The 22,499-nt window shown below is 34.0% G+C and overlaps 4 protein-coding genes across 10 annotated transcripts in view; 2 read left to right on the plus strand and 2 right to left on the minus strand.

Moving 5' to 3' along the window:
- LOC108684894 (mitogen-activated protein kinase kinase kinase kinase 5) overlaps window positions 1–3,706 on the minus strand; it is a 9,433-nt gene extending 5,727 nt beyond the window's left edge. The window contains exons 1-8 of the mRNA XM_018189429.1: window positions 3,459–3,706; window positions 3,324–3,381; window positions 2,868–3,023; window positions 2,381–2,613; window positions 2,034–2,297; window positions 1,560–1,755; window positions 1,370–1,473; window positions 1,189–1,256 (exon numbers count right to left, since the gene is read on the minus strand). Of these exons, the coding sequence (XP_018044918.1) occupies window positions 1,189–1,256; window positions 1,370–1,473; window positions 1,560–1,755; window positions 2,034–2,297; window positions 2,381–2,613; window positions 2,868–3,023; window positions 3,324–3,381; window positions 3,459–3,572 (1,193 nt within the window). The 5' untranslated portion in view covers window positions 3,573–3,706. The remainder of the gene's footprint in view (window positions 1–1,188; window positions 1,257–1,369; window positions 1,474–1,559; window positions 1,756–2,033; window positions 2,298–2,380; window positions 2,614–2,867; window positions 3,024–3,323; window positions 3,382–3,458) is intronic.
- Window positions 3,707–4,914: 1,208 nt separating this feature from the next.
- On the plus strand, window positions 4,915–8,460 carry LOC108684904 (probable nucleoporin Nup58). Of its 4 annotated transcripts, none has more exons than XM_018189443.1 (8): window positions 4,915–5,075; window positions 5,263–5,366; window positions 5,433–5,615; window positions 5,860–6,064; window positions 6,175–6,548; window positions 6,624–6,848; window positions 6,921–6,992; window positions 8,022–8,209. In XM_018189443.1, exons 1-8 carry the CDS (start codon window positions 5,008–5,010, stop codon window positions 8,207–8,209), a joined length of 1,419 nt encoding a protein of 472 aa, XP_018044932.1. In that variant the 5' UTR covers window positions 4,915–5,007. The 4 variants fall into 4 exon arrangements, with proteins under 4 accessions (XP_018044932.1, XP_018044933.1, XP_018044934.1 ...); XM_018189444.1 differs by adding an exon at window positions 7,295–7,328 and having other exon boundaries at window positions 5,263–5,615; window positions 8,022–8,079; XM_018189445.1 differs by adding an exon at window positions 7,107–7,130 and having other exon boundaries at window positions 5,263–5,615; window positions 8,022–8,070.
- Window positions 8,461–8,947: 487 nt separating this feature from the next.
- LOC108684896 (protein FAM114A2) lies at window positions 8,948–11,747 on the minus strand. Of its 4 annotated transcripts, none has more exons than XM_018189431.1 (5): window positions 11,395–11,747; window positions 10,219–11,331; window positions 9,477–10,081; window positions 9,091–9,402; window positions 8,948–9,022 (listed from the first exon to the last, which is right to left on the minus strand). In XM_018189431.1, the coding sequence occupies exons 2-5, from the start codon at window positions 11,306–11,308 to the stop codon at window positions 8,948–8,950; spliced, it is 2,082 nt and encodes a 693-aa protein (XP_018044920.1). In that variant the 5' UTR covers window positions 11,309–11,331; window positions 11,395–11,747. The 4 variants fall into 4 exon arrangements, with proteins under 4 accessions (XP_018044920.1, XP_018044923.1, XP_018044922.1 ...); XM_018189434.1 differs by having other exon boundaries at window positions 10,219–10,722; window positions 10,804–11,747; XM_018189433.1 differs by having other exon boundaries at window positions 10,219–10,533; window positions 10,615–11,747.
- Window positions 11,748–13,734: 1,987 nt separating this feature from the next.
- Window positions 13,735–22,499, plus strand: part of LOC108684948 (protein WWC2-like) — a 44,367-nt gene continuing 35,602 nt past the window's right edge. Inside the window, exon 1 of the mRNA XM_018189509.1 lies at window positions 13,735–16,341. Within this exon, the coding sequence (XP_018044998.1) occupies window positions 16,214–16,341 (128 nt within the window). The 5' untranslated portion in view covers window positions 13,735–16,213. The remainder of the gene's footprint in view (window positions 16,342–22,499) is intronic.

Below are 22,499 nucleotides of genomic sequence, written 5' to 3' on the forward strand. Positions count from 1 at the left end.
TATATATATATATACATATATATAATTATTCACACTATTTAATTATTTATATTTGGCTGAAAGCTTGAGTAAATATCTAGTATGTTAACTCTATTCAAATATAATGTGTATGTTTGACTTTCATACTTTCTAAAATCGCTTTGATTATAAATTTTTATATTATATTAGAGAGAATGATAATTTAATTTATTTCATAATTAAAATTTTCCATAATTCACAGGGCCGACCAGATTTTCAAGCATTTTATAGAAGTGAATGTAAATAGAATAATTTGTTTTGATATATAAAAACATATTTTTGTTATATTAAAAGTAAAAAGAAACTTTTCACTTCAAACCAATGTTTGTATTACCTTAAAGACATACGAAATATCTCTGTGCCAGTTTTGCTACGACGCTTCGATATTTTACTTGTCTTAAGGTTCGCACCAAGTGTACTGATACAAAAATAAGTATATTTTTGAAAAATATACTATCACAATTTTTCGAATAAAATAGTTTTTCGCGGTAAAAATAAAGAAAAATAATTTAATAACAATATAAGGGACGATTGTAAAGAATAAATCTATTTATATTTAAAAATTGAATAATAATTTTTCAATTTCTGCTTTACTTTTTATTAAAAAAATTTCTTACTTAAATTAAAAAAATTAAAAATTTCTTACTCTATTAAACTACTTCAGAATATGATGTGCTGCTGTTTCAAATATAAAGATAATGAATGTATGTACATATTTCTCTTACTTTGACAACTAGTATGACATGATACAAGCATAAGCACATGCCATATGCAATGTATTTATTAGTTATTATCAGCCAAGAGAGTAAGATGTTTATGATTTTTATACAATAATGTATACTATATTGCTGTCTTGTTTAGCAATGTATATGATGTTGTGTTGAATTTATAATTGAATTTATTATTATAACTTATATCTACTTCTCTTTAATCAATATGTACACATATAGAAAACAATATATATTGCATAAATATGTACATTATGCAAGTCTGTGCCTAAAATCTTTTTATATAATAATTTTTGGGATCTTGCATATTCATAAGGCAAATATATTTACAATTTCGAACAAAACAGCAACTACCATATTAGTGAAAGAGAAGCTTTGATATTTTTGGTGTTTTCTGTACACCGTGATAAAAATTGATGGAGTAAAATATAAAACAACTTACTTTTCCTGGACGTCTTCAAACGCAGATCCAATCCCACAGTCTGGATGCACATCACAATTATGCACGGCCTATATGTACATATAAGCAAATCATATTTATAATATTATTGACATAAATCGCATTTGAAAAACATATTTAATAATTAGCACATAAATGGAATAAATATCTGTAATGAACTTACTTTAACGTTATTCATGATATCCATAATATCCCACGCTGGATTACTGTCCACAGACGGTGATATAGCATCTCTATGTAATGTCCCTCCATCGATGTTGATTTGATCTGCAGGACAAATTATAATCACAATTATATCATAGTATAAAACATTATTCGTCATTTATTATTTATTTAATTATTATTATTCTTACCATCACTGTCCAGTTGCGATATTGGACTTTTTGGCCTAGGCCTTGCAGTTAGACGAGAGGCTATTCTTTGTGGAACATTGGGTACCGCCCCGTCTTCATCGGCCTCCAGATCCGTGAACATATGGCTGGGATTCGACACTTTTTGCAATAATTCTAAAGCCAGTCTCTTATTCATCTCTCCTTGGAAAAACGCATGCTACAATTCAAAATACTTCCTATAGACTATATATATATATATATATATATATACGTTAATAATTATTTCATAAAGATATCATATTTTCTTTGGTTACATTCCAAAATGTTTTCTCCAAGAAAAATTTTACAATATATAGTATATCTAGAATATAATATATCTAGTATATCTAGAATAATATCGTGTACTATATATTTCGAATAAAATTTTCTTCGAAGAGAATATTTTGGAAAATATAGACTTTATAAGTAAATCTATCAATAATAAAATAAAAATACCTGAAGCAACTTCTCTGCTGTCGGCCTTTTTTTCGGATTTTTTGTGAGGGCAACTTTGACGAAGTTATGGAACGTTGGACTCCATTTATCGCGATCCTTCAATGTTGGTGGCTTGAAGCCAGATTTGGACATAAGAAATAAGGCGCGCATCGGATGTAGGTCAAACATAGGTGGCTGTAATTCCGCTAATTCAATCGCAGTTATTCCACATGCCCAAATATCACATAATTGATTATAACCACCTTTTCTTTCCACGGCTGCCACCTGCATTATAAAAAAATCAGCTATATTGATCCTCTTGTAAATTATAAAATGTATTAAATACCTATTGATAAACATGAACATACCTCAGGAGCCATCCAATAAGGTGTACCGATAAAACTCTTTCTTTTGTTAATTGTTGCCGTGATCTGCGCTGATACACCAAAATCTGCCAATTTTACATCACCGGATTCAGTCAACAATATATTGGCACCCTTAATATCACGATGCATCTTGCCCATGCTATGTAAGTAAGCTAAACCAGTGAGGGTCTCCCGACACATATATGCTATTTGTATTTCTGTTAATGGTCCAGTTACTAGAAATATATTAAAACTCAATATTACAACTGTTGTAGAAAAAAATTTACATTATTTAAGACTGTACATTGTATATCATACATATGTCTATATATTGTATTATATACAGTAATTTTATATATAATTTAATCTATAAATTATATAATAAGCCTATTCTTTTTAAATACTGTTTGAATATTTTAATAATTAAAATTATTTGATGTGTCTTTTCTAATATATTACATAAATATTAAGTAATAAATATTTCACATACTATGATATATATCCTGTAATGATCCACCTCCACAATACTCCATACATATCCACAATTTGTCTCTTCTTAAATAACTTCCATAATAAGCAATAATATTTGGATGCCTGCAGTCCTTCATCATTAAGATCTCCTGTTGAATGATTGCAAAGTCATCACCTAAAAGACATACAGATGTTGCAAACTATCCTACTTTGTAACACTAAAATTTATAACATCTCATTTTCATTAAGAGGGAACAAAGTACATGCAAACAGAGAATTTAAATCAGAATATATATACAAGTATTTCATATTATTTACACTTCCATATAATCTCACATGATTTATATGAAAAATTGCAATGACACTTTACAAAAAGAATATTTTGTACAAAGCAAAAAATTGACAAATAGTCGAATAGAGCAGTCGAGTACGATGACTATATGATATTGGACACTCTGTGAATATTCACACTCACCTGGCTCCAGTTTGATAACCTTAATCGCTGCGAGATCATTCATGGAGAGACGTTTAGCCTGTAGACAAGAAATACGATAATTGGCGCCTTGACATGGACATTGACGGAGAAGGTCAAATCTAAGGAAATACCGACCTTGTAGACATCGCCGTAGGTCCCACTGCCTATCCTCTGTATAAGCTCATACTCGTCCTGGGGATTTCTACGGCTTATGTCACTGGACAGCGCATTTGCATTTACCGCAGCCATCGCAAGCGACGAGGACGTACCGAAAGACAGAAAAAAGAAGAGAACGAGATAACCAGGGCCACGAACCGTGGACCTGGTTTCAGCGTCCGCGAACCGATACGCGTTTATTTGCAACCGCGTCTAGGCAGCGTAGCGGGAACATTTAGCCTGTCGAAACGTCACATCGTTCGTCGAAACGTCGCCATTGTTCGCAACAGCTGAACCACTCGTTAACGCATGCGCGTTAGCGCCGCTAGCGGTCAATTGGAATTTGGAGTACTACACATTTGCCGAATTCATCTATATAAAGCAACTTTGATTAATTCAAAATTATTATTAATAAATGTTCTTATTAGCTAATTTTTTTGCATAATTCATCTCTTTTCTTCCTTTCTATTCGCTTTAAAGAGAAAAAAAATGTATTGTGGGATCTTAAGTCATAAAAAATTAATCTATTACAAACGAATATAAAAAAAATAATCAATTAATGATTGGTCAATTTTCTACAGTTTAAGCCTCGTCTACGACTATTGGGTGCTTTCCATTTAATGCCTCGTTCACCAATCCCAATTACATCGTGACTGAGTTCCAAATTTATTGCCAGCATTGAAAATGTTACAAGTTACGTCACGTGCACTATAGATTTTCAGTACTGACAGTCAATTTTAATATATTTACAATTTATTTTTATTAATTTTCATAAAGTTTAAATTATTTCATTGTAATATAGGTTTATTCGCGTCGCTCTATTATATTTCAATATTCCTATAGAGAGAACTGCCCTCTGATACTACTACCCTCTGATAAAATGGATGTAAACTATATAGCAACGTCCACGATGCTAGAAATCGATCCGAACACCTCGAATGAAGAAAGAATTGAATCGCAATGGTCATGTGATCAAATTATTCAAATGTGATTTGTTCATTTTTTCTTTGTCCAAAATCTCGGACCGATTTCTAACATCGTGGACACAAGACTTAAGAAAAGTGGACGTTGCTATATAGTTTATTCACTTTGTCAGAGGGCAGCAGTGCGCGGCAGCATTTTGCGGTTACAGGTTTTGGGTCGTCATGTCCTCTCTCAGGTTTCTCTCTGGTTTCTACAATAGCATTTATTCACTTCAACGAATTCGTTGGATTGCGATGCGAATAAATCTAGTGTGTTTTGCGAAGAATTTTGACACAGTGAAAAAAGGATGAAAAGAGAAAGAAGTTTAAATGGTAACCGTGGCAACGCTAGGTAATTTACTTATTTCACGCATGCGCACTCCATTTTGGCCAACACACATCAAAAGTACCGACAGAGAGTTGCGCTACTATATATACTGTGTTCTGCACATGCTCCGACTGAATACAAGAAAAAGAGTTTGTTACGTTCGCGGTGTGTTTACATAATATTGTAAATAAATTATTTATCGCGTGTGATATATTTATTTGTATTTACTCGACGTGAAATGGCGTTTACGTTCGGAAGTCCAGCGGTCACCTCTGCTAGCACGGGTTTTGGATTTGCGGCGCAAAAGTAAATTATAATCGATGTTAACATTAACCTCCAAACAGTAAAAAATTATTATAGCTTTAATAAGTAATAACATAAAGTTCTTTTTTTATTTAATACATATTTATTGCAAATTGAAATTATAAAATTACTTCTCGCAAAAGGGGAGAAAATTTGATGTTTAATTGTAAACTCTGTTCTTGTTGTTTAGACCAGTGACAGGCTTTGGTTTGGCCAACACGTCGTTCGGCACTCCCACCACAACATCTGGCACATTAACGTTTGGAGCCCTGTCTACTCCAACGACTTCTATAGGTCTCAATTTCGGATTTGGTACTCCAGCAACCTCTACACCAGCACAATGTAGTAATCTCCTTCTAGGATCCAACACAGCTACTACAATGACTACCGCTCCTAGTTTATTTCCTACCCCTACAACATCCACACCCTTATTCACGGGTCTCAGCTTTGGTACACCAGCTACAACGAACACTCTAACTTTTGGTGCTACATCTAATACAACAGCAACAGGAAGTTTAACTTTTGGTACAGCTACTACCAACAGTATGTATACTTTATACTCTATTATTCTTATTTATCTATTAGACTATATTATCCATCTTTTTGCATTTACTGTGTCATACAGTTATAGTGTTGATTTTGATACTGATAACCATTGTGACTGTTATTGACATTTTGATTGGTTTATGGTTTATTCTTAAAGCCAGAAAAATATATATACTTGTTAATTAACTATTATTCTAATATAAGTTTTTTATTATGATCAATTATCACAAATTATATGCAGCTCCCTTATTCGGATCTGGAACTGGAAGCACTTTATTGGGTTCAAAGCCAACGACTGTTCTTACTACTACAACTACCAGTAAAGGACTTGGTGGTTTAGATGTTTCTGTTAATAATAAGGGTCTTTCTCAAGGAAATAGTAGTTCAACAGCAGCCAAGGAAAATCTATTGCCAAATGAGCTTATGCAAACTATAGACAAATTCAAGTAATTATCAATAAAATGAATCATATAGAAAATAATTGACTCATATACAGACAAATAAATTATTTTAATATACCAGGTGTGTATGTAGTGCAGTAACTTGTACTTTACAGGGAATTTGTAAAAATGCAAAAAGGCCTATCTTCTGATATTGCAAGAGGTTCGGCAAGACCATTAAATCGATGTGCGGAAGATACAGCGTCCCTAATGGAAATGTTGTCCACGTTATCTGGCTCAGTACAACGAGATCGTTCTTCAGCTGATAAGCTGAAGCAAGACACTGCTAGAGCATTGCAGAGCGCCGAAATAGCTCAAAGAACACATGATACTCCAGCTGGTTTGCAATATGAAAATAATATGCCCCTACAATTCTTCATGGAATTAGCTGAAAGTTTCGAACAAGATTTGATGTTATTCAGATCACAAATTGAGACAACTGAGAAACACATACAAACTATGATGGCGCCGAGAACTTTAACCCCACAAGGTATAATCTATTCTTTCATTAAATTTATTTGGATTAATGAGGGATATTGTTAGTGATATATTGCTTTGTCATTAGAATTGACAGCGACCATGAGTAAGCTTCACGAGTCTTTAGTCGCAGTAGCTGGCCGACTGCAAAGTGTACATGCTAAAGTACAACAACAGAAGGAACAGTATCTCAATTTCAGGAAATATTTGTTGAAAGATAATACTAATGTTTTCGACAATATCAAGGTGAACAATAAATCTAATCGAAGCAGCATTGGCAAAATCACAAGTGGTCCCACTCCTTTTGGACCAGGTAATTTACATGTATTTCAAAATATTTCGAATATAATATTGTAGATTTTGAAAAACATTTTAATGCTTACAGGAAATAAAAATTTTTTATCATCGACGACATTAAACTCAAATCGGCCAGCGAGTTATGAAACACGAAATTTAGGTAAATAAGCCTTATTGTTGATCATTTTGTAATTTAATTATCCTTATGCTAAGTAAAAGATTCCTTTAAAAAAAAGATGATTTTAACCGCCCCCTAAAGATTTCCTACCTTCAGGTCTTGCCTGGATCTAGTTATGAGGTAGAACTTACTAACATATAACGACGTTTATTATTAAATAGAATTAACGTGTAATTATTTAGCCTGTTTATTCTCTTTTTTTATTCTTTTCTTCCTTATTATTTCACAAAAGATACAGTCGTTTTTTTATTTTTACCTTATTTGACTTTAATTTTGCCTTTCAGGAAAAAAAATAGGGGCTGTAATTTAATTATTGAGGTATTCATATTTTTTTAATTTCAGTTTCTTTTTGTTATTGTCGCGATGGAAAAAGGGTAACGCGCTTCTTTGCCTGTATATAAATCTTTTATCAAGTAACTAATTAATTTATATAGATAATTACAATATTGTTGATCTTTTATATACTTTGCATTGAGATGCTATTAAAAGATTCGATTTCAAAATCATGCTTTCTTAACAGACGATAATGCCTTTTATAAGTGTGCTTTAAGTGCTTTCGGCTTTGCCAATGTTGTGCAGTAATGCTTGCAAATATGGATACTATTCAAAAAATATTGTCGCATTCGTCACGGAGTCAAACAAAATTTTGCAGGATATATGTAGAGATTAAAATAGACATCTCTTGCAATTTTTCAACTGATTTTAAAGTGGAAATTTAAGGGTAAAAAAAAAAACTATAAATGTAGATACAAATATTTTTATGGTGATAGATGTAACAAAAATGTCCATTAATATAAAAACATCAATTATATATTTAACAATAAATGGTATTAACATGATACAATTACTGTTTTGAAATATAATTATCATCTCAAAAATATGTGAACGCTATCTTATCTTTTTTAATGGTAAAAGAGATATTACTCCGTGGCTTTAGCTATTACATTATGTTTCTTTACAGCATTTTCAAGTGAATTAAAAGTAACAATGTTAATATATATATTGTTACAGTTTGGGAAAGTTCAACACCAGTACCATCTGCTACTAATATTGCTATAGGCTCATCTACGAAACCGCCAACAGCAAGTTTAAATTTTAACGCGCCAATTAATTTGACTTCACCATTGCCAGTAAATGGAACCAGCTCAAACTTTCAACTTCAAAAACCTCCTGTTGGTAATAAACGAGGGAAACATTGATCATTCGTTTCGAACCATTTTTTTATAACACACAAATTGTTATCTTCAACACACGTTGTAAAGTCTCCTCTACCAGATTGTTAACATTAATGACCGTGTTAAAGCAAAAGTATTTTTATATTGATCATTATTAATCATTGTGATATTCTTATCATTTTTTTACATGTGTTGTCGATATATACATAGCGTAATCTTTATTGGAACTTGTTCCTTATGTTACAGATATTTCGTATCTTACACATCAACCACACTTTTATATTATTAAATAAAAGTAGTAAAATTTAAAGTTAAGTTATTTTGTAATTATGTGTGTGTGTGTGTGTGTGTGTGTGTGTGTGTGTGTGTGCGTGCGCGCGCGCGCATTACTAGTGCACAGATGCATTAAAATTATTTTCTATTAAAACCTGTCTAATGGATCCCAATGTAAATGTGTACATGTATTATCATATGTATATATCTGTAACTATCTTATGTTTGATGACGAAATACTACAAAAATTAATAATGGCAAACAATACATTCAGTTAAAAGCTGTAAATAATATATTGTTAATGGAATTAACAATAAATATTGGTCCCTTTCTCGAATAAATGAAAGATAAAATGGACAATGTTTACAAAACGGGAAAAAAGGTAATATTATGCTTTATGCTTCTTGGAAATTGTATTTAATCTAGACGATACCGTTAAATATAAAGTATAAAAGTGTTTTTTAAATATATTTTAAATATAGTTATTCATTAGATTGCACCAACTTGTAGAATAGGAATAAGAAGTCTAAAGGCATCTTGAATATATGAATTTGCATTTGCAGCCTGTGTGAAAAAAGAGTTTTTAATATTACAATCATCATGATACTTGAATTATTCAACCAATTACTTACTTCTAAGAAAATTGTTGTTATATTCTCATTGATGTCTGATTTTTTCGTAGTCTCGGCAAATCGATGTAATGTATCGCAAAATGAATTGGCTAGTAAGCTAATCTGATTGGATAGAATATTGGTGAGTTGTACCAAGGCATCTGCTTCGTTCACTGTACTGCGACGTTCTTTGACTAACAACAATTCTGCCGTCTTATGAAATCTCTCTACGGAGAGTGCTGTAAACTGTGCCAATGTCGATATAGCATTCTGAAAGATTTCCTGTTTTGTACGCGTGGATGATGCAAGATAATTTTCCGTTTCTGTCCAAACCTGAAAATACAGAATTGTTTTCGTCATAATGATGAAAGAAGTCTTTTGATTTTGATAAATATATATTTTCTTACATCATATAATTTTTCATAAGTAATATCAACACCAAGATCGTGACAAGCGTTCTTTAATCTGCTTTTCAAATCTTTATCATTTTTATTCTCATCGTCATCTTCATCACCTAAATCACAAAGTTCCTTGATTTCTTCTAATGTTTCTTGCACAGACGTTAAGTCGTTCGTATCTAGCTCAATTAAATATTGTTGAATTTTTATATTGCTCTGTTTTGATAACATTTCCAGAGCTTCTAAGTGAACAAGTCCCTGATAATCGTCGAACAAACTCTCGTAATGCACTTTCCTCGCTAATTCGCGCTCCTCGATTGTTTTCTCTTCCGTTTCAGCTTTTTCCTTCGCTTCTCTGAGAATTTGCGATAAGTTTGGTTTCTCCGGTTCATTCATAAAAAAGGCCCTTTTTTTCTTTAACCCTGGATCACCTTCTTGCAATACCTCCATTGTTTTCTTTCCGATAGCCTCCAACGTATCTAAACCACCCGTCATAACTTTGCTACCGGTGGATTCAACCAATTTTGTAATTGAAGATACTCCTGATATCAAATTTCCAAATCCGAACGAACTGAACGATCGACTTTCTTGTTCCTGAATCTCTGACTGTGCACCTATTAACATAAATTAGCAAAGATATAATTATATACGTTATGTTTATTTTCATATGATTGATATATTCAGTGCAAAAATAAAATGTTATAAATATATAAAAATAATAGCTATATAGAATTTATACTAAATATTATACCATCAGTTTCAGGAACTGCATTCTGCTTTATCCTTTCCAATTCTGTAGGATCCTGTACTATTGTACCTTCCAAAAGTGTAAGTCCTTGAGACACATGATTAGTTAGAGTAGATACACTTGCGGTAGCTGTATTGATTAATGAAGTTACACCCCAATTTCCCCAACTGCCCCAGCTTCCTAAAGAATCTTCATCTTTGCTATCTTTTTTGTCTGCCAAGGAAAGCCTCTGTAACATAGGCTGTAATTTCTCTTCTGTCAATTCATCAGGCAACTCGATGTCATCTCCAAGTCCTTCCCAACCTTCAGGCTGAAAAACTTCTTTAAATTTTTTATTTGACTTTAATTCTTCTGGCATGTCTATTTCCGACAAATCACTTGATGGTCTAAATTGATTACCTGTTATTTGAGTTTTTGATTTTTCTTCTGATTTACATTCTGTATTTTTGCCCAGAAACAGTAAGGATTTCTTATTTGAATTCTTGGCTGCATCTTCTAGTTCTGTAGCTATATTGACACAAGGTTCATCGATCTTATCTTTTGTAAGTCTAGTTCCTAATTTTTTTGTATCCAATTGACGAGCAGTACCTTGTTGTTGCTTACTTGTTTGGAAAATTTTCTTGTCATCCAACTCAGTAACTTCTACTTCAGACATGACATCTGATTCCAAGATCTTATTACTCTCTATCACAGATTCTTTGCCCTTTACTGATATCGTAGAGGTTGATGAGAATTTTCTTGATTCAAGGGAAGATGTAGTCTCTCGTTTGTTAGAAGCGTTTTCTACATAATCAATCGATTTGGCAGTACATGTATCACTTTCAACTTTGACATTACTATCTATCTTATCATTCTTATTATCGACCAAGGTCTTTCGACCAGTCAACACATCTGGCGTCATTCGGAAAGTCTCAGATCTGCTCTGCCAGTTGGTGATATCGCAAGGCGCGCGTTGAACATATTCAGTATCATCATCTGACTCGGAGTCAACTGTCGTTCGGTAAACTGTCGCCCGGATGTTTCTCTTAACGAGGACCCGACTCAATTCCTCGTCAGCGCTTTCAAAGTCGGCGTCGCTTTCGGATGTCGCCATCTCTATGTATAATGGGTCTGTCCCTGGAAAAGATGAAGAGAAATCCTGTGCACACGTTCGGTAGATCTTGATGCTTAAGTACCTACTCGCGAATCGAAGAATTCAACTTTTTCAGCGTCGACGCGTAAACTTGCGTCAACATATGCTCCACATCATATTCCGTATACGCATGCACATATATGCGTGTCCGTGTTTATATGTGACGGTCACGTGGGTCGTAGACGACGAAGTCATCGGACAAGTACGTTAAATTCGTAATCATTCGCAATACGTCTTCGTGGTTCTTCGCTTCGTTGTGACGATTGCGCATGCGAAAAGATCTCGTCTGATTTCGTTTGCTCCGAGTTTCGGTCCAGAGCAGTCCGTTGCACTCCGTCGAAGTCTTGTAAGTTAAATGCCAGCTCTGCACTTTTCTTGTGCGCGTGGCAGTTGAAACGCAAACGGCATGTCCGCGATTGTGAAGAGATTGAGTGAGAGAAAAAGAGAGAAAGAGAGAGAGAGAGAGAGAGAGAGAGAGAGAGATATGAGGTAAAAGGTGTAATGAACGATCATACAATCGTTCAAAAATATGACGTTTTTTTTTAGCAGAGGAAGAGAACAGATTTCTACGGTCATTACAATATATCAACAGATGATTAAAAGATATTTTATTTTTCTTTTAAAAGAAGATTTTCGGACCTTATTCGGCAATAATGTTGTTAAAAATTGTTTCTATTAATTAATATAGACTATTTTAATCTCAGTTTAATTTACATACATTAATATACACATCTCTGCCATTCTATTAATGCATTGAATTTTCTCGGTTCAATTTTTTCTTTACTTTTTTAATTCTTAATACTAAAAACAGAAGAATTATAATTGAATCAGGATTAAAAATAACCAGCATTGATAGAAACGAATATAAAACTTTGTGTCCACGATTCTAGAAATCTTAAATGAAAAAAGTATTAATTAATCGCTATAAATGATTATATATGATACGCAAATAATTGATTATATATGAGACCAAATTATTCAAATGTGTAGATTTGTTAATTCTTTTACTGTCCGAGATTTCGAACTGATTTCTTAAGGCTTTAGAATTAAAAAAAGATAAAAAATAAGTTGAGTCAAAATTGAAGTTAATATTCTATATTAATAGAAATCGTCATTAAATAGGGAAAAAAGTTTGCAAATCTCTTTTCATTTCGCATAACTCAGGATCGGTAAGTTAATTTTTTCAAAATTAACTTTTTTTTAAATGAATAAAGTTAAAGTTAATAGTTTTACAAAATTAATAAAGTTAAGTTGAAGGAATAAAAAATTAACTTAACGTAAGTTAAGTCAATATTGAATTAATTTAAGTTAAAAAAAAGTTAATTTTGAAAAAAATTATTTTAAAATTATTTAGATCATAATCTTACTTTTTCTTAAAATGAGATTAAATAACAATATAGATTATTAAGTAAATTAAATTTTTAATTATTTTATTTATATGTGATATAAGTATATAACACATAACGATATAACTATACAAGTTATATAACTTTAAAAAACAGCCAGCATATAAAGAAGATACAAGATCAGTGATTACTTTTTAATAAGTAATCTTAAGCCATAAGAAATTGATCAATTACAATCGAATGCGAGAAGAATATTTGAGTGTAATTAGTCAATTTCTTATGACTTAAAGCTTAAAATACCTATTGTAGATCCGGACTAAGACTTATAAGCATAAGGCATTACTATATAAATCAATCAGAGAGCTATATTAGCATCTTAAGAAATTACTTAAGATGGTCTTAAAATATGAATTTAGATTATACGCCCTTAGTCTTATTATATCTTATTATTTTTCTAAGATATTAAAAGAGATAAAAAATTTTTTAATTTAAAAAAAAAGTTAAAAAGTTAATGTTTAAAAGTAATTTAGTTAAATTAAAATTTAATGCATTTAAAATTAATTAAGTTAAGTTAAAAGTTATTAACTTTTAACATTTTAACTAGTTACTATCCAACTCTGTGCATATCTCATCAAGACTCGTTTTGGTGGCTCACAACGCTTTAGTTTTGTTTATTAAATATTAAACAAGAATAATAGATATATTTCTCACAAGCGCTGTGAGCATCAAAGCGAACGCAGCTAAATGTATCTACAATTTCTCCCATGCATTTGCTTGAAACAATGGCTGCGATCAATTTGTACGCTTTCAGCACTTTTCAATACTTCTATTTTTATTTTACGTCCAATGAACGATAAAGACAGAATGATGATTACAAGCGCTTAAAGCACGTAAACGTCCAAATCGACCGCAACTAATAGATCTGTTCGCGTTGCTTGCACTTTTTGCACTCGGTATCTTCGCTTTCTCTCTTTTCATAATACGAATACATATTTTTATCTGATTTCAAGTACAAAAATTTTTAAAAATTTTAATCAACGCAACGAATCTAATCAGAGTGCACCTGCATCCACGGTGTATTGTATGGTGGTGCCATTTTTGCGACGTAGCGGCAAATATGCGAGACATATTTGCGCGCGCGCGCATGGTGATCAGCCGACACATACGAAAGAACTACCGGCAGAGTTTGAAAGGAGACAGCACAATTGGCACCAGTACGAGAGCGACGAGGATAGCTATGCGGTCGAGAAATCGGTGCGGGTGGAAGGGACGATCGAGTGAGCGACGAAGACGGACGTCACGAGTTGGACGAGTTAAGACAACACGTCACGACACGCTGGTGGGAGACAGCTATGTTCTTTGCGATGAATACGGATGAAAGGGTAGTAGAGGGAGGCGGGAAGAGATAGAACGCGAGCGGGAGAAAGAGAAAGACGAGTGACTGAGTGAGTGAGTGAGTGAATGAGTGAGTGAGTGAGTGAGTGAGTAAGAGAGAGAGAGAGAGAGAGAGAGAGGAGGTATTGCCAGGCAGCGCGCACGGCATGAACGTCCAGTGGCATGTCTCAAACACTCGGCATGCTCGTAGCTGTGACGTGAGGTGGTAATATCGTCGGAAACGAGAAAATTGTCCGTGTACGAAACGTGAAAAACTTGGGGAATATCGTGCGCAGAAAACGAGAAGTTATTCCCAGATTGTGAAGATACGAAAGGTAAGAGACTCGTCTCTGTTTCACCGATCCGACCGGAGATTATAGCAGCGGACAGTTCGTGGTATCATCCTCGCCATCGTCGTCGTCGATCGCGAGTGCCAAGTCAAACGGGAACGCGAGAGTACGACTTGCAAGAGGGAAAGAAAAAGGGCAAAAAAACGGTAAAAGAGAGAGAAAGAGAGAGAAAGAGAGAGAGAGAGAGAGAGAGAGGGAGATTCCTCTCTCTTACGCGCCGAGAGCGAGGGCAACGTCGAGTTCCCACATTCCTGCGTGCGAAAAACGTCAAGATCCGCTGCTCGGCATTAGCATTACAGCGGCGGCTAATGCAAGGAGGAAAAGAGAACACGGTGAAACGTGGTTCACCGCTGGTGTACGGTGGTGTACGGAGCCGGCGCTGAACGCGCGTCGCTCGAAACGGGTCGCGGGCCGTTCCGCCTCCGCCACCGTTTTCTTCGTCGTCGTCGTCGTCGCCGTCACCGACCACAGAATACAGACAGCAGCAGATCCACAGTTGCAGTCACGACGTCGCTATAGTGTTCGCGGCTGTCGAGTCTGTTGCGAATCCCCGCGTCAGTCAGGTTATCGGACGATTACGACTGTCGATTGTCGATTACCGGTGCGTGTAGCGCGCCAGTTGCTGACTCGAGCGCGTGCCGTTCAGTGCGAACACTGCGAACGGTTGGACCTTGAAGGTGTCGGTGTCACTCCGAAGGGAAGGGATAGGAGGAAGGATGCTCCAATACTATCCGGAGGGGTGAAAAACGTGTGACGATACAACGTGTCTTCGTCGTCGCAGTCATTTCATTCGTCGTTCGTGTGACGGATAACACGAGTAGTGTCCGGGAAATTTTGACATAAGGTGTTCTGTTTTGTTTGTTTTCCTTAATTTTCCTTTGTTGTGTTTAAAAGAGAGTTTTGAAGGAACGAGCGGGAAGATCGTGCCGCAAAATTCGAGAATCGGGAGACTGTGCGGCGCGGCACGAAAAAGAGATTCGTGTGTCGTGAGTGTGTCGAGAGAGGAACGAGGGAAGAAAGTAAATAAATAAATACATAAAAAATAAATAAAGAAGAAGGTGAAATATCGTTGCCGGTGATTGGTGATGGTGGTGGTGGTGGTACGCCAAGTGCACCTGATCGATGCACCCGTGCGAGGGCAACACTACGACACCGTCGCCGTCACCGTCGCTCGCCGCCTCGGGCTGCTCCTCGGCGGCTGGCTGTGTTAACGGTGGAATTCCGCTCGAGAGGAATCTGAAAGGCGGGGACTCTGACGTCACTCCGCTCATAATAATGAGGTATTCATGATGGCGGAGTAGTGCGCGCGAGTCAGAAAGAAAGAGACAGAAAGAGAGAGAGAAAGAGAGAGAAAAGCGCGTACACATATGCGAGTGTACGCTCCTGATCACGCTTCTGTGTTCCCTCAGTGTGTGTACAATACATTTCATCCGTCCTCGTCGCTGTAGCGGAGCCGCCGCCGTTCGCCGTCTCGCTCGATCCCCTCCCTTCCCTCTTCCCCGTTCACCTGCCCTTCTACGGCCGGGTCGGCCGTCCTCTCGTTCCTTCTCTATCCTTACCCCTCCTCTTCTCTCTCCATCTTACGCTCCGCGTTTACCTGTCCCATTCGCTCACCGTCACGTCGCGACCGACGTCGTCGTGCGAGCGTGCCCGCGTGCCGTATATGCGGCCGGAGAAGCGTGCGCCCGCATCCGCGCTCGCGCCCGCGCGCACAGATATGCGCCCGTCGACCGCCACCGCACGACGATAGAGAGAGAGAGAGAGGGGTTTTGGATGGATTTAGAGCGCAGTGAAATATGCCCAGGAGACGGAATGGGGAGATACCGCTTCCGGACGGTTGGGATGTCGCCCATGACTTCGACGGGAAGGTGTACTTCATCGATCACAACACGCGGAAGACTACGTGGATCGATCCACGAGATAGGTACGTAAGAGAAAAAGAGGAACTCTTCTTTTCTTTCTATATGAATATGATCAGAAATAATCAAATGAAATAAATTTTCGGCAACAGGTCGCCGCGCCGATCCCTCGTGTTTAGAGTTACCGTAACTGAATCACAAGAAAAGAATATATACGAGTATGTCTATACTTTTCAAAGAAACATGATCCAGAAGGAGGTGACATTATTCTTTTATTTATTAAGCAATAGGTAGGTATTTAATAGAATGAAATTTCTAGAAGATTATATTTCTATGGCAATTCTTAAATAAGAATATATCAAATTTTAAATTAATGAAGTTTTACGGCTCATCAAAAAGAGTCCAGTTTTTAATGTTTCTGTGTCTAACGTTCGTGTCTGTCAATCAAATTAATTTTAGTCTCGGTTCAACTCGCTCTTCATCTTTTTTTAACTTTTGGAACTAGAAAAAGATGAACAAGATGAAAAAGATGACTAATTGAACGAAGACTAAAATTTTTAGACCTAATTCTATTATATAAGATTAACTTTAATCTTGATTTAATTTACCGTTTATCTTTATCTAAATTCTTAAAATTAGAAAAAGATAAAGAGTAAATTGAGTTGAGATTAAAGGAAGACGTTAAAGAGGGACCGATTTCTATCTATAAAAAAGTGTAAATAAAAAGAATGTTTTTTTTGTAGATTTTGATCTTGTATATACGTTAGTTATTAAAAAAGTTATTAAAAAGTTTGTGGCATTTGGAGAACAAAAAAATAAGAATATTGAAATTTAATTGAATACGCTATATTGTATTCAATTTTTATTGTACTCAATTTTTCGAGATGTTCCCTAAATTCCAAATTTTTCATTAATATTATTATATTCAGAGAGTCAAAATCCAGAGGTTGCTACTTGAAACTAGAAATTAGAGAAAAGAATTGAAAACAATCATATGGAAATGAAGGAAAGAAGTAAAATAAAAATAAAAATAAAAATTCTTAACTTTAAAGAAATTTAATATACGTACATCACATTGTATTAGTCGACAATTTTAGAATATTATCAACTTAACATTAAATGTAAGTAGGTCAGCACTCAGCAATATTAATAATAATAATAACACTAAATACATTATGTTAAATTAATTACTCAACAAAATATTTAACAGTTTCCAAATCAGGACGAAAATATAAAAAAAATCTTAAAATATTATTGAAAGTCAGAAAAAAATCATGAAATTTTGTCTGGAAATCAGGGAAAAGTTATTTTAGGATGAGGATTTGAGGGTGACATCCCTCAAAATGTATAAAAAAGCACTATTCCTATTTGCTTTTTTTGGGCAAAAATCGGCCTTTTTTAAATATCCTCCTTAATCTCTTATGCATCTCTTATGATCTACAATGGGCAATAGCAGTAATGGATTAAGGAGTAAATGTAGAAATCGACCAATCATAGTTGATTATTTTTCTCACATTCAACTATGATTGGTCGATTTCTACGCCTATTCCTTAATCAACTATTTGTTACTGCCCATTGTAGACCATGCATTACATTGGTTCCACCAATGTCTTCTGTCTTTCGCGACGTCTTGCACGTCAGAGCGCGCGCGCAAGAGAAGATCGCGTGCAATCGCGTGCACATTGGCGTAAGTGTGCATGCGTTCGAGCATCACGACTATGTCTCCCCTCCCGTACTCGCTGCGCACGAGACCGCGAGGATACGCGATTCCGCGGGAATGCGTGTATACGGGGTGTATCGCACGAGCTGCACGCCGCGCTTTCTCCATAGATTCTACGTCGGATAACGGCGGATTTTTCTTCATCGAAGCTTCGACAGGTCGTTTGACATTCCGTTAGCAGCCGGTTTCGCATTCAATTTAGTTATTCGATATCCTCGATCGCGAATGAAATGAACCATATAGTTTTACCAAGGAAAGATGTAAAATTTACTTATACATGAGACATAATCGGTTCTTACTTTAACAAGATTTCAAGTAATGTCTTAAGATGCAAATACGGCTCTCTGGCCGGTATTCATAGTCAGATCTTATTCAACACCGTTTTAAATATGTCTTAAGAAGTCACGAATCAATCAGAAGGCTGCATTAGTATCTTAAAACATTACTTAAGACGATCTTGAAATAAGACTCGACTATGAATACCAGCCTCTGATTCAGGTGATATCTTAAAATTGTACTTAAGACAATATAAAGACCGCAGCACAAACTTTTGTATAACGAATAGTGCATAAAAGAATCAATCAATGAAAGTTCCTTTTTTGAAATAGAAGGAAAGAAAGGATTCTGATTGATTGATTTTTTTATTATGCGAAAGTCTGTACAGCCTTAAAAAACGACTATGAATATACCGGTCATCAAGTCAGTTCTCGATTCTTGTTTTTGCATTCAGTATCTTTCTTTTTCTTCGACATTTCAGTATATATTTATTTCATTTTTGAAGATTTCAAGCGCAAATAGACTTATAAATATTATCACTTATCTCACGAATTTTCTTAAAATTTAATTCATGGAAACCTAGCTGGCAATTAGCTTACGGCGCGAATGAAAAGACTATTGACGCGTGGATAACATACAGGAATAGTAATATCGCGGTTGCCAATCTGGCATATCTAACGCCTGTCGTGCAGAGAAAGTGCGCGACTTCCTAGACATCCTGTATACGTTCGCGCGCATAGCTCGCGTGCTTCGCAAATCGCCGCTCCGTGTGAACGCGCCTTCGTATTCGCATATTTTTCGCAAGCGAGCTCTCACTCGACGGATTTTTTTTTTTTTTTTTTTTTTTTTTAAAGGAAGATATCGCGAATAATATTTTTTATAACGATTTTTTTTTTCGTTCGCGTTGACGGGCGAACTGACAGCTAGACATCACACTCGGCATCGTGTGTGAACATTGCTGAAATGATAAAGTATGCATACGCGTACGTACACGTACACACGTGCACCTATATCGCATTCTCGAGGTATCGAGGCTGCATAGTTGCACATAGACACGTACGCCAATCGCGAGAGAAATTGATAACTAATTTAACAGGCAGAATCTTCTAATCTAGAACTTGCGTTTAATCGCAATTACGTCACTCTTTTTCCTAATTATCTAATTGCGATTTCGCAAATATAAGATTAACTTTATAATCTCGATTTAACTAAGAATTAGAAAAAGATATCGATAGATAATTATCAATAATAAGTTAAACCAAGATTAAAATTAATCTTACATTTATGTGAAATCGGGCTTCTAATAAGTACTCTTTAAAACTTTTAGAGTGAATTTTGAAGAAATCTCACTTTCAGTCAGTATCTATAGTTAGTTCTTATTTCAAAATCATTGTATCTTGAGATATTAACACAGTTTTTTTAATTGAGGACTTTCAAAATGCATTTTGTCTAAAATTTCATTCTTTGGTTAGAGATGGCATAATGTTGAAAGTTCAGTGTTGAAAGACTCATAAGCTACACTGAGATGTTAGGAAGCATTTTTTCATCGTTCATTTATATGTTAAAAAGGTATAGACATTTCGAAGTGTATTATGGTTTTTAACTAGAGACAAACAAAATGCATTTGTTTAACATTTAGCAATTGTTTAGCAATTTGGTTTAATATTTCACATCATACTGATTGGCATATTATTATTTTCTGTAAAGTGCATAATTTTCTCGCGTGCGGAGTTTTTTCTTTTTCGTTTTCTGTTTATAAATTACAAACTTTGGACAAAACGCATTTTGAAAGTCTGCTTCTCAATTGATTTATAACATTTTAAGATTGTATTTAAAACAGTCTTAAATATAAAAATGAACTATAAATATCGGTCTTAAAGATTGAAAATATTGAGCCACTCTTTTTGAAGATTGACTCGATTTTCACTCTTTAGAGTGAAATATATTCTACTTCAAAGAATTTAGAAAGTAATAATCGCGATATATCATCGATCCTTACGCATACGGAGAATCGAAAATCTCTTGATGCGTTGGACAATCTTCTTGGATCTTGGACAAAATTTACAAAAAATCAGGCTCGATAAAATAACTGATACGACTTATTTAAAATATAAAAAATATAAAATAAATTCTAGAATTTATTTTAAATATAAAATCATAAAAGTCTATAAAAGAGTGACAATTTGTTCGAAATAATAAATATAAAATAGATTCCAAAAATTTATGTAAAATATTAAATAAGAAAGAATTTACGCAAGAAATTATTAAAAATATAAAATAAGAAATAGTCAAATAGAACTCTGGAATGCATTTTATTTATTTAAAATATATAATAACTTTTATTTAAAATATCAAAATAGCTCGCTTTTTTATTTTAAATAAAAAATAGGTTTCAGAAAATTGTTCAATTATTTAAAATATCAAATCGATAAAAGAGTGATGACTTATTCGAAATAAAAAATATAAAATAAGTTTTAAAAATTATATAACTTATTTAAAATATCGAATAAGAAATAGGTCAGAAGAAGTTGTTTAAAATTATAAATACTAAATAACTTTCTAATTTCTCCTTTATTTAAAATATATATTTTAAATAAATTTATTTGAAATATGATCGAACCTTGCAAAAAATAGAAAGAATAAACAATACTTTAAAATTTGCACTCAAAAAAGTAAAAAATCTATTACAGTCATTAAATCAATTATTAAATTTTGCATATCACGTGCAAAAAATTATTTCTAGAAAAACTTACAACATTAAGTTGTTCATTTGATGAAATTATTACAGGAATTTTGTCAGATGTTTCAACATCTATGGGACATTTTTTTAAACCGATAACGATATAGATTTTTCACTTATGAAGGATAACGAATAGTCTCAGCATTGGATGATTGCGCGTTATCATTTCAACGATAATGTCCTAGAAAAATCTGTGCACTAAATTAATTGTGGATTAGTGCAAAGCTGCTTATCATTAAAAAAGAGTATTCTGTCCCCAGATACTGTTATCAATTTTTTAATCGATAGTCGCAGCGGCATTCCTCATTTATGAGAATTCCAGATGCGTGTTCCTTCTTTGCGTTTATTACGTCATTGAAATAGATTCGCGCAAATTTACAAATTCTCCGTGTAATTTTACTGCATCTATATGTGATTCGTCACGAGGCATACAATTCCATTGCCTATCCATGAAAGTCTATATGTGTGATATAGACGTAGATCGAATAATAATGGTATGAACGTATCATAAATCTAAGCTTTGCATTAAAATTTTTTAAATTATTATAGGAATGAGAATTCCTTTTTTATTGCATTTATCTTTTTTAATGCAAAGCAATATAACGAGATAAGTGTAAATGAATACAACAGTAAAAGAACTTACAAATTTTACCGTTGTAAATATTAAATAGCATATAATAGTCTCATTATTGTATTATCTGTACTTCCAAATAACAAGAACTATGACTACTTGAGAAATATTTTATCTGCCGATTATTTTATCTAAACTCGTTGAAACTATTTACTCAAAATGCACTTCCTTGTCATCAAATATAATTTTTACGTACGTTTTGTCTTAAAATGCGAGTTTTTAAATCGGTTTAAAGAAACTCTGATACCAGTTTCTAGCAGTGTAAATTAACTGTAATTTCATGCAGTTTAATTAATTAATTAATTCGTAGATAATACAATTTAATTCTTAGAACTAGAAAAAGACGGAGGATAAATTGAACTAAAATTAAAGTTAATACATTGGTAAAATAGATTAATCGGATATAAGACTGATATTCATAGTTCGTTCTTATTTTAACCGTCTTAAGTAATGTCTTAAGATGCTAATTCGGTTCTGTGTTATGACTGTATTAAGACAATCTTAAATATAAGAATCGATTAAGAATACTATTCTAAAACTCGAAATAATGTTTGTAGCTGGTAATAAGATTACTCACCATACTCTTTTTAAGGAAAAATTTCTTTAATTAAAATTTTACATTTATAAAATTACATGAATAAGAATTGTCAATAAAAATTATTTTCTAGAAATTTTATTGTATTAATTATCTATTAATAAAATTTAACCCATAAAAAAGTATAGCCTCTTCTCTGTCCTTGGATCGTCATCTTTGTTTAAAAAGTACACACACACACACACACACACACACACACACACACACACACACACACACACACACACACACACACACACACACACACACACACACATAACC

This window comes from Atta colombica, unplaced genomic scaffold (assembly GCF_001594045.1).
Source record: "Atta colombica isolate Treedump-2 unplaced genomic scaffold, Acol1.0 scaffold141, whole genome shotgun sequence".
Lineage (NCBI taxonomy): Eukaryota > Metazoa > Arthropoda > Insecta > Hymenoptera > Formicidae > Atta > Atta colombica.